We start from the raw sequence: 13,059 nt of genomic DNA on the forward strand, positions 1-13,059 counted from the left end.
GACATTTGCCTGATGGTAGAGAATACAAATTTTATTTACCTGAAGAAAAACTGTTATTAATTTTTCCAACTTCATAAATCATTTTCCTTCATAAATTTCAATAAAAAATTCTGAAATTAATTGTTTAATATTTCTGCTTTTTTTCTTGAGGATCTCTATTCAGTTTTGAGATTATTAGCAAACTTGAATTGTTATTTAATACATGTCATGTAATAACTTTAATTACTATGTGCTTTTGACCTTTTTTAATACTTGTTTGAAAGCTGTCTTTTGTATGGTTACAGATATTTGAAAAATATAGTTAATGCATACGATAAATAAAAATAAAACGTAAGCTTACGATACAGTCCCTGCAGCTTCATCTGGTGTTGTAGCAATTGTATAAAATGTTAATTCATGTCCATTTGACTGAAAAAAAATTTTTTTAATGAGCAGTTGGGTATATGAAAGATGGAATTACTCAAATATATTCTTCTAAGACTCAAAAGTACTAGATATTCCAGCAGTTGTAAGTATTCAAAAATAAAAGCAATTCTTATTCTTCTACATGTGGTTTTATATGATCTTATTTCATAAGATGCTATGAATTTAATGACATGATATCTGATCTTATTTCATAAGATCATTTATTTTCCTCCCTATCTAATCTTATTTCATAAGATGCTATTAATTTAATGACATGAATCAAATTATAGCTAATAAACATAATTTCATTTCAACAGATTTAAATAAAAAAATATTCCATCTGAATGAAAAACATCTTAAGACATTACGTAACATTAATATTCAGTTTCTAAGCTGCCTGAATATTTCGCAAATCTACTTACAGTGGTTGCAAGTGAAAAGTTGAAATTTTATTCAAATTGTGATCATGTTATAAGATCTCATATGTAGTTTTCTTGAGAAAAATAAGAATGCATACTTTTTCTGTGTCTTCGTCAGGTGTGAAAAGTATTGGTGGTTTGGAGAGATCACTCATGGAATAGAATTCAGACCTTTCACATGGTGGGTGGTACATTTCTTCAATTTTCTTTCTACTGCCTTTAAAAAAAATAATTACAATTAAACACATGCCAGTATTTTAGATACATAAAGCATTTTTTTTCCCTTCTTTTTGATATACTTAACTACAAATATGAGGAAATTACAGTATAAAGAAGTTTTGTAAATAAATTATTTGATATAATTGGAACTAACATCACATATCAGATATAACAAACAATCTGCTTCTTAGTGAAATAAATATATTTTTAAAGTTCTTCAAAACTTCATACATAAATATTACTGAAAAATAAATTAAATGCAATCCATATTTAAAAAAAGTTATCCAATTATTATTATTTGTATAATTTATTCTAATAATTTATGCAATTATTAGAATTTCAACTACATCGTAAATGTAGTATTAGATTAAATTTTTACAACAAATTAAATAATCAATAGAAATTTTTTTAATTTAATATAATTATTTAATTAATACTAAGCTGTACTTAAATTCACACTCTAAGTAATTTTCTGTATTAAAATGACAGATATATTTCAAGTATAGGAAAAGATCAATAACTAGTATTACAGTATACTCTCTTAACCAACTTCCATTTAGCTGGATCTCTGCTTTAACCAGCTGTAATTAATTTAAATATGAAAATAAAAAATAAACAAACAAAATTAAAATTCTGTAATTGTGTATTTTAAATACTAAATAAAAAATAAATAGTGCATTAATGTATTAACGCTCATTCCTCTTAATCCCAAAATAAAAGAGTTCCGGAATATGTGTAGGGAAGGTATTGACTGAAATTATTAAAGTCTCTGCCAGTGCACTATTGAGCTGTTAGGACTGCCTGGATGACTCAACAGCTATTCAAAGAATGGTTTCATTCTGAGTTTGCTCCAGCTGTGACAAAACATCTCAAGTCAAAAAACTTACCAATGAAAGCACTGCTTTCAGGTTAATATGGTACATATAAAAAAAAAATTGTCACATCATATGTATGATGGTTTGCAAATTTATGGTTATTCACATAGATCCCAGTATCAGTTTTGAAGGCGAGATTAAAAGATGCATCATATGTTTTATTTTATTTTCTAACAGTATTTATTTATTTGCTAATGTAAGCGAAATTAAATTGATAATGGCTGTAACAGTTGTTAGTATTTAAAAATATGCACATACTTCCTGTTGCTGTTAATTTTCTTTTGGCCGCTCTCCTTTCTTCGTCTCGCGTTTTCCTCTCAGCACCCTGTTGGGTAACAAAATATACATATATAAGTAAAATATTTTACACTTGAATTTAAGATTTATATTATCAATCAATAGAAAAAAAGAAATTAAATTAAAAAAAGTGTGATATGAAACTTAGTTATCTTTTTGATGGGAGGGAATCAGGTAAATTATTTGTATAGTGTTGTTACCTTAGCTTTAAAGAATTTAAAAAGGTTCTGTTTTTGTCATCTCATAGCCATTATTCTTACCATGTATTAAAACAGTTTTGTAAAGGACTTTATTGTCTTATAGACTTAAATTACAATAACTTTCTATACCAAAGCAATAACTAGGGCTGCTGCAGTTTTTGGATTATATCCAGTTTATACTTTTTCAGATAGACTCACAGAAGAAAACCTAAGTGTTAAACTAGAAAGTCTGAGTCATCATGACTGTTCATAGTTTTCACTGTCAAATAGAGTCCTAGGGTATTTACTGAGCATGGAACTTCATTTGATTTCTATATGTCATATGCATAATTTATTGAAGTTACAGCTGTGTGGTTTTTGCCGATACCCTACATAATGGATCACAAATTTTTATTTTCCTTAACTACATAAATTATTATACTTACTTTATCGCAGAATACTTTGATTTGACAATAGCCTCTATGTATAGGTAGAGCTCCTTCCCTTAAATCATCTGTTGTATCTATCTGTATGTGAAGAGGGAAACCCTGAAATATAAAAGCATACTGAAATTAGAAATTATACTAAAATAAGTAAAGATGTATATTATAAAAGCATAGTTGATATACAAATCTGACCAAAAAACTCCATAAATGATTTCAAAAATCCAAATCATAATTAGTATTTTATTAACTTTATCTTAACATTTTATTAATTTTTTCTTAACATTTAAAACTGGGCAAAATACTTTATGATGTTAAATTACTGATAAGCATTCAAGATATAAAAAAAAAAAAAACAAATAATTTTAGCAAGTTGATCATCCCTAGGCATACTAGATATATTTTATGCTCTTGAAATACTGCATATGGATAACAATACTATAGAAAACCTCTTCTTTTCTTCATATGAAAATCTTCACATATTCATTTTGTTTTACCACTAATACTGAATAAAGTGATAACCAATGGCATTAGTTTTTTCTAAATCCATAATAAATGGACCTATATATTGCATAACAATGCCATGTCATAAATGAGTGCTTATCTCAATTCAAGCTTTTCAGAATGGCTAATTATTCTCGTAATTCAGGAATAAAATTAAAGAAATTTACTAACCTTTACACCTTTTTGATTACTGAAATCCGTGCTGAGACAGTGAACTGATACACTAATCTGAAAAGAAAGGAGAAAAATTCAGATGTTTAATGAAAAATTTCATAAACTGACATTTCATTTTTATCAGAATGTAATAGACTGACAAGAAGCCATCTACAAGTAATGAAAATGAAAAATGCAAAGGAAACTATTTTCAAACTATGAGGTTACAGAGATATTTGGTCAATCATTTTCAGTAACTATTGACATGATTTATGTCCAATAAATATATTGCGGTTTTGCACTACCTTTATAATGGGATATGCAACAATTATTCTAAATAAAATTTAATATCAAATACATTTAAGCATCATATATTAATACTTAACTACAAAATCACATATAATTTGACTTTTGCGGTTGGGGAGTGCATGCATGTATGGGTTTATTTTTCAAACCACTTAACCTCTGAAAAATTAGGTTCTTCAGCAAGCATAATTGCCATTCAAACTAGTATTCATTCTAGTCCTAATATTCATTCAAGCTAGGTTTTTAACAATAAACTTATTCAAAAAGCAAAAGCACTTGGTTATTAAAATTTTTGTAAAAGATATTGGTACCTTGTTATCAGGACTGGATTTTGCATGTATAGATGCATGTATGTATGCTCATATATGTGTATGTATACACACATACATACATGCATACATTTCTGAATCCGGTCCTGATAACAGATGAGTACCAAGATGTATGTATACACATATACATGTACAAAATATGCATGCATGTATGAACACATACATGTATACATACATTTCTAAATCCGGTCCTGATAACAGATGAGTACCAAGATACTTTGACTAGACAGAAGCATCATATAGAGTTTTCTTCTTACCTTTGCAGGACCTTCCATTGGATTCCAATAGAAAGCTATGGCATTATGGGTAAGTTCTTCAATTTGACCTATGATACCACAACTGTTTTTGGTATCTAACAAGTAAAAAATTCCAGTATATAATATCAAAGCATAAAACACAAAACTGAATATGTAAAAGAGAAAAATGAATTAAAATTCTGTTCATGGAATTTGCACATATTTCAACCCAATCACAAGTATGAATACTTAAACAAACCATACTACATATCAAGGTAAGTGTTTTCCCCTTCACTACAAAAATAAAGCATTCCCATGAAATGTTTCATAAGCCAAAATTCCATAAAATAAAGAAGCAATAACCATTTATTGGCATTGGAAAAAGCTTTAAATATTCTACCATATTCCAATATATATATATATATATATATATATATATATATTTAAACAAATTTAAATTTTAACACATATGTATATTATATAGTTCCGTATATATATAATATATATATATATATGGAACAACTTTTTAAAAACTTAAAAATTTTTTAAAAAGTTACAGAGCTAATGATATGATAAATACATAGATTAAATAAATAGAAAAAACATAAGTACAACGCAATTTTAAACTCTAAAAATGAAATGAGATTGAGAATGCAAAAATCATAATGGTGGTGGCCAATTATGATTATGCAATGAGCCGCCAGACATTTAATAGTGGCAGATATATAGCCTTTATTATGTTGTAGACAAAAATTGAATATCTTCCATAAATTTATCATCATTTATATCCATCAAATCACTGCATCTACATTTAAGGCTATGCTTGGATGCCAAGACTAAAAATTGTTTCCACCTATTGTAAAATTTCTTACAGGCAATTAAAATTCACTGCAAAATTGCCATAAACCATATGCTATATTACAATTAGGCAGAATTTTTTGTGATGATTGCATAAATTAAATGCTGATCTATACTTTCTATCGAAACCTTTCTTCAAAAAGTAAAAATTGCCTTTAGAGTTGTTTTGTTAATTGAAAAGGATAATAAATTATGTCTTTCATAAAAGCAAAGCTTCATAAAGTGACTGCTGTTAAAATAAGGGATAAGTGTATTTGAGGAGACAGAACTGCACAAGAAATTTCATGCATATTAATAAATCCAATATCAATATTTTGTAATTCTAGTCACTCTTCATCTATATGTAGAGTATAATTTTTTCAGTTTATTTAAAATTTTTTCTTTTGATTTCAATAAAATTTTTCACAATTGATTTCTGCTAATATTTTTTAAGTTACAGAATTAAAATTCTTAATATTATGTTATTAATTGAATTAACAATAATGAATAAGATATCATTCTATGATATTATTTCGTGTTTCAACAGCTCATTCTGCTAGCAGCATTAGCCCATTTAAATGTCCTTGTATGAGATAATATATTTACTTAAAAGATCAAATACTTATTGAAAAATTTCAAGCGCATCACACATTAACATTATAGTAGAATAAAACTGATACTTGTAAATGAGTTAAGAAATTAATTTCAAATTTAGCAAATATGCCACATACCAGGTACATCCATCAGTGTAGGCAATAAAATAAAATGTAAGATAAGTATAAAAATTCAAAACATATAACATTTGCAAAGTAAATTACATTTATAAAGCAGTTAATAACTGAGATTTGAATGTAAGGTCAAGTACTTGAACAATGCATACAAATGAATTTCCTGTTGGTAGCCCATATGTAATTTATGAATTTACATTTATACAAATTATATGTCCTCATACTATATGATGCTATTAAAAATAATTAACAGTTAAAACGACATAAAAAAATAAGGGGCATATTCAGCACAGACGAACAAAAAATAGTCAAAACGGAAGTTAAAGTCAATTTCAATGAAGATGATGTATCCTTACGAAGGATTAAAATTTAATTTCTGAACATGAATGCATCTGAAGAACATCTCTCTTGTAAGAGTGGGTTTTAATTTATTATTAAGATTTTATACTGAAAATATAGGAAATTATCTTCTCAGTTTATACCATTATTATTGGAAGCTGAAAATTCCTTTCTATGCTTCTTACCCGCATCAAGTATTCGTTGCTTGACACTATGTTGCCGACTGTGCCAGAATTTCCATGCTTTAAGCTCATCTTCTGGACTCTTTTCTTCTCGGAATACAAGCATCACAATGGACTGCAGAAAAAGAAAAAAACATCCATTGAAGTTGAATTTTACATCAAAAATTAGCAACAACTAGGGCTGCAAAAATAGTAGAGCCAAAAGATCACATCTCTCTCTGTCAAAAAAGTCCAATTTTATTAAAGATTCTTTCATCTATGTGTACTAGTATTGTATTCTGAACTAAATTCCATTCAGCAATGAAAGTGATAGAAATACATTAAAATCATTTTTAATTAATTTCAAATTTTGAAGAAAAAATTTAATATACTTATTAATTTAAAAGGCAGCTTTTTGCAGCATACTTATTTTATTGAACTTAACAAAAATAAGTAGTTGTGCAGAAATTAGCTACAAAAGGCTTGTGTGATAGTTGTTACACTTTAAATTTAATAATTAATGCTATATAAATGGCATAGTTTCTAAATAGTAAATTTTTAAAAACTTTTTAAAATATCATCATTTATAGTTCGTCAAACTCTTCTAATAAAATAACACCAAATAATTATTATGACCTAATTATTCAGCACCTCTTTAGCGCAAATTATGTAAAAAGATAGTGTTAGGTAATGCATAAAATTTCCTTCTTCTTTCTTCCTGTGATATGGTTAGACTTTAAATGGACTCTAAAATGTTTACCTTACTGCCAGGAGAGCTTCGAATCTTTGGATCTTATTGATAGAGTGACACAGTTTCAAAGACTTTTATAAGCATGCATATTTTTATTCGATAAGGAATCAACACTTGTTAAGTTTTATGCAATATGAAAACATGTAATATAATTAAATTTTTTAAATAACACGAAATTAAATTTTTTTTTCCAAAGTGATGCATTAAAAATAGGAAAAAATGGCAGAATTGAGGTACTTTAATATTTATTAACGAATATTGTACTAAAAACCTAATGTCTTAAAACAATAAAATTCTTTAACATATTGTTGCGTGCATACGGGTTCGTAACAATTGAATGCACAAGTGCGATGAAAAGTTAACAAAATGTATTCTTATCACAAGAAATAAAACAAAATGCTGAAATTTTTCTTCACAGATATTCGTACGATATCACAATATCACACAGTAGTTCTATTTTAAACTACTAAAACGTTAAATAGAACATAATTTAAAGCGCAGAGAAAGCTAATCCGATCTCAAAATGACAGCAGCGGTACTTTTCCATTTTGTCGGCGCAGGCGATAAAGTCGCCAATAATGCTACAACTGATGCCAAACGGAATATCTTCCCCATAGAGGAAGTTAGTCCTTTCTTACCTCCATGATCCTCGCTGGCAACCTTTTACACCTCATTTTCAAAAGCAGCCATTTCTTATCAGAGTGATTTTTTCTTTCAATACCAGAATTTTTACCAGATAGTTTAATTTTATGCCTTAAGCCTTCCGACATGTTTGTCGGACGCTTACGTCCCATAGTAGAGGGGTTGCTAGATTTGCAATTTTTTCGATGATTATTTTGCTTTCATTTAAATGAAGTTCTAAATAAATAGTGCATAAATAAATATGCAGTACTGGATGCATATCCAGTGCACAATTTACAGTGGGTACAAAAAGTATTTGCACACATACATTTTTGTTCACAATTTATAAGAAAATGCATTAATAAATACAAAAATTTGCATTTAAAAAATAGAATAAGCCAATTCATTTAAATTAATTACAAAAAATACAATAATATTAATAAAAAAAATTTTTTGCAACAATATTAAAATAGCTTATGTCAAAAAAAGTATTTGCACACTCAACTCAACTCTAGCAAATTTGCATTTTATGCTATATTTGACAGTCATCCCGCAGTAAATAATATATGTAAGACGACTATAAAAGAAGGTGTCGAAACGTTATCAGTTGATTGCCGATTCAAATTGTAATGGCACCTAAGAAATCTGAATTGTCGATTTCATTGCGAGAATTTTTTTTTTTTTTTTTTTTTCTTTTTCTTTACGTGAAAATGGCCTAAGTTATCAAGAAATAGGTAAAAAAGTAAATGTCTGCTTCTCTACTATTTGGTATGTTATAAAGAAAGAGGATCTACATCAAATAACTTGCGCTCTGGACGCCCAAAGAAACTTTCACTGCGAATGAAGCGAAAAATCATAAGAGAAGCATCAAAAAATCCATTTGTTAGTGCAATTACTTTAGCCAATGATGTCGCTTCAACATCTGGAGTTCAAATCTGTGCCCAAAGTGTTCGAAATGTCCTGCACGATGCACACATTTATGGGAGATCACCAAGGAAAAAACCTCTCCTAACTGAACGAAACAGACTGAAGAGACTTGAATTCGCTAAGGAATATATCAAAATGCCAATCGATTTCTGGAAAAATGTCATATTCTCCGACGAGAGTGAGTTCAATATCTTTAAATCAGATGGCAGAAAATTAGTTTGGAGAAAACCTTGTGCTGCTTTTCATACCAAAAATGTGTTACCTACAGTTAAACATGGAGGAGGTTCTGTTATGATTTGGGGGTGCATGGCTAGCAAAGGAATTGGTAATTTGTGTTTCATTGATGGGAATATGACAGCTCGAACCTATATTGATGTGTTGCGAGATAACTTGCCACAAAGTGCAATAAAATTGGGTATCAGTAATCCGTACTATTTTCAGCAAGACAATGATCCCAAGCACACTGCCGGTATAACTCGTATGTGGTTGCTTTATAATGTACCCAGAAAACTTGCCGCTTCACCACAATCACCAGACTTAAATCCTTTGGAAAATCTGTGGAATTCTTTGGATTTAAAAATAAGAAAAAGGAAGATTTCAAGCAAATCTGCCCTTAAACAAGCCCTTATTGAAGGGTGACCGAATATTGAGCTTCTGTTACAGAAAATTTAATTAAATCAATGCCAGCAAGATTACAAGCAGTAATAGATGCTAAAGGCATGCATACTAAATATTAGTTATTTGAAATTTTCTTATATATTTTATTTCTTTTGTATTCATGCAGGTATGCAAATACTTTTTTGATAGGAGATATTTTAATTTTGTTACAAAAAAGCATTGTTATTTATATTATTGTAATTTTTCTGTTTGTTTTGGATGATTAAACTTATTCTAATTTGGCAATACCAATTTTTTTATTTCTTGATGCTTCTTTTTATGAATTGCAAACAAAAATGTAGGTGTGCAAATACTTTTTTTACCCACTGTATTTAGAACAAAATGTATGCAATGTTTATATTTCACTCACGATTTCTAATCAATCTCGTAAATAATTTGTGAATTTTTTAACTTTGTTTTCACTCTTCATTTATATTCGCGTATTTTCGTATTAGAAATTAGAAAGCGAGAACAAAATATAGTAAATACGGACTAGATTTGTAAGTCTGCAGGCTGGAATGCGATTTTTAATAACATATTTTCATTAATAAAATAATGGTAATGACTAATTTAATGAAATAATAATAATATTTATTACCATTAGATGATTAGAATGAGATTCAATACAATTAGGTTTTGAGATGAACTTACAGCAATAATAAAGCTTTACATAACAATAACAGAGATTTAAATCTGCTTTTTTCGATAATTTTGTTATTATAATATAAAAATCAAAATTCGAGATACATTGGTTGCGTTTAATCATTTAACTTTAACAAATATTACATTGGACTATCAGGCAAAGAAGGTATATCTTTAACGAGAATTTTTCTTTGTAAAATTGGCTTTTGTTTATGTTAGCAGAGAAAAAAATCCGTGACCTATACATGCAATCATCAAAAGAATTTTGAGAACAGCTTTAAATGTTCACGAAGAATTAATTATACATCAATTTCTTTTCATGGGTAGAAATTTCGTCTAAAACCATCGTTATATCCAAAGGTTGAAGTCTATTTCATTTTCAACGAATATTCTATTTGCACATAATATATTTTCTAATTTATTTTAGAAAGAGTAATATTTCACGTTTTCAAAAGAATAAGGACATACTGGGTGTTAACACAATGTAGTAAATCTGTTTTTCATATTTCTTCCAGTAATGAAAACGATTACCCTGGAATATTTTCAAAGCAAAATTAAGAAAACCGTTTACGCCAAATTTTGCATAAAGTATCTTCTCGTGTATTTTTTTATTTAAAGTGTGGAATTTTCTCTTTGGAAATATCAAAAATCATGAACGGAGCAAAATTAATTCTTGAGAAATAACTTTGAAATGCAATAATTCCATCGTAATAGGAAATAGTGGAGAAAAGTGTAATACAGTTTATTTATTCACAAATAATCCCCCTCAATATGCGTAATTTATGTACTGTCGATTGAGAAATATAGGTTAGTAAATTAAACCGGTTATTTCAATACTTTTCCTTTATCAATATTTTTACGGGCTCTTCAGTAGAGCGGTAAAGGTGGCTGAAAACTTGTAGCTCGCTCGCGTTTGAATCCCGGCTAAATACTTGGATTCACGGTTTTTGTGTAACGGTTTTTGTGTGTAAATGCAAGCCAGCTTCTCTTAGAAAGTCTTCCGCGAAGGCATAACTCCCCTTATACAGGTAATTGTTGTGTGCTTTGATGTAATTCAGTAAGCGAACAAAATTAATCCAATCAAACCCGAAGAACGGATTGATTACATGTGGAGTTTTCCACCAGGAACGTAAATGCGAGCAATTTTCTCTTAAAAAGGTTTACACCAAAGCATCCATCCCCTTAAGCAGATAGCGTTCGCGTTCTTTTCCGTAATCCAATCCTAATTTTCATACATTTAATAGTAAGTTGACATACACCTTATTACAGACAAAATAACAACCTTTTTAAAGATATTTTTTTATTTGTCTGAATTCCCTTTATCTCTTGAGGAGTATAAGAATTTCAGCAAATAAAACTGGCCGAAATTTTATACAATTTAACTGATGTTTTGATTCAATTTAGAAGTAACGTGAGCTTTACTGATATTTAAATACTTTTTGGCAGATCTCATCCTAAAAGAGAGTCTAAAGATAATTTGATTTTATTTAATTTACAATCAATGAAAATCACTGAAAGCAATCACTGAATGAATGAAAATCACAAAAACTATTATGCATACAATTGTCTCTTATTTATCTCCTGATAAATCAGACAAAATTGCCGACATAATAGAAGCACTTTGAAAGAGTTAACATGTAACTTAAGGGTTTTATGCACTCCACAAAAAAATGTCAAAATAAAATCTTATTATTCATAAGTATGAAAAGGAAGTAAACGATAAAAGCAGTTTTACCTATTTTCTAGAAGGGCATTAAATCTAAAATATTAATCTACTCTTATCTGTTATGATTAAAAAACATTAAATATGGTAAGCTTAAAGAGCGTGCAAAATCGCTGACGTTTTAATCATAGCAAAGGTCAGTACTAAAAAAATTAGCATTAAAATTATGAAACAGATTGAGAAAGAGATGGCCTCTATTTGATTTTCAAGTATATTGGCGCGAGACGAAAGCTGTGGTTTTTGCTAAAATGTCGCCAAACTGATAAGAAGAGGGAAATAATGCGTAGCCAGAGGCTACTCTGAGCAGCGACAATGGACCACCCAGAGATCTACAGATAGGCGATTCTTTAAAATGGGGAAGGCATGGATGGTACGACAGTTGTACCAATGCCGGCTTCAGAAAGTTAAGATATTATCACACCGCTCACCCGAAAGCGAAAATATAGAAAAGGCAAAGACAAGGGTTAAATTCATCAATTCTAATGAGAATGCACTAGCGAAATAAAGCACTGGTTTGGTTTATTGGTTTATTAGATTACGGCAAAGCACTCGATGGCTATCTGCCTTAAGGGAGGGATGCCTTCATGGAGGACTTTTTAAGGGAAACTGGCTCGTATACACGTTACACATGGGGAAAATCACGAAAACACCCATGCAGCCAGCCCGTTCGCGGGATTCGAACCTCGGACCGAACTACCAGTGTTCAGCGACGTTACAGCTCGGCCACTGATGGCCCCCCGAAATAAAATACTGCGGTTTTACATAAGCTATTCGTACGAACTGAAGTAATTCTTGCATTTAAACTTGTATTCCAAATTAAGATTTAACTTGAAATTAATGTAGATAATTACTGAGAGATTTAGATTTTTGTAGCGTCGTTTACGTGAGATGAGATCACTTGCGGTCACGTGTTACGAAACGGCGAATCAGGATGTTGAACTATGAAAACATAGTATATTCTTAAACTAATGTTATTTTACAAAATTTTAAACGATATTAAACGTTTATGCCTTCAAAATTAAAATTCATAGAACTAACATTTGTTAACATTTTTTATGTGTATACTGTATGTTGTCGCCAATAAAGTCTGCTTGGCGAGATTTGCGCCGGCGAAACGGGAAAGTACCACAGCAGCTACGCAAACAACAACTGAGCTGAGATGTCTTTCCAACCTTTTAATCGATTACGAAAAAGTTCTCGTAATTTCCGTTTTCTCGAGATTTCCGGAAAGCAAAAAGCGTAGAATTACGGTTAGAGTTAACACTTTAATGAATTACATTTATTCAAATTAAATATCAAATACGGATA

General features: G+C 29.4%; 1 protein-coding gene across 9 annotated transcripts in view; it reads right to left on the reverse strand.

Moving 5' to 3' along the window:
* LOC118183599 (grainyhead-like protein 1 homolog) overlaps positions 1-13,059 on the reverse strand; it is a 177,725-nt gene that overhangs the window by 16,266 nt on the left and 148,400 nt on the right. For 6 of the 9 annotated variants that reach the window (XM_085823430.1, XM_035353227.2, XM_035353214.2 and 3 more), the window contains 7 exons: positions 6,413-6,566; positions 4,387-4,481; positions 3,513-3,569; positions 2,841-2,942; positions 2,177-2,243; positions 923-1,041; positions 341-408 (listed from right to left, as the gene is read on the reverse strand). In XM_085823430.1, the coding sequence (XP_085679556.1) occupies positions 341-408; positions 923-1,041; positions 2,177-2,243; positions 2,841-2,942; positions 3,513-3,569; positions 4,387-4,481; positions 6,413-6,566 (662 nt within the window). The remainder of the gene's footprint in view (positions 1-340; positions 409-922; positions 1,042-2,176; positions 2,244-2,840; positions 2,943-3,512; positions 3,570-4,386; positions 4,482-6,412; positions 6,567-13,059) is intronic. The other 3 variants (XM_085823437.1, XM_035353233.2, XM_035353220.2) reach the window with 1 other exon arrangement.

The sequence above is a fragment of the Stegodyphus dumicola genome, chromosome 1, assembly GCF_044657685.1.
Source record: "Stegodyphus dumicola isolate Sdum_Otavi_A_Nest chromosome 1, ASM4465768v1".
In the NCBI taxonomy this organism is placed as follows: domain Eukaryota; kingdom Metazoa; phylum Arthropoda; class Arachnida; order Araneae; family Eresidae; genus Stegodyphus; species Stegodyphus dumicola.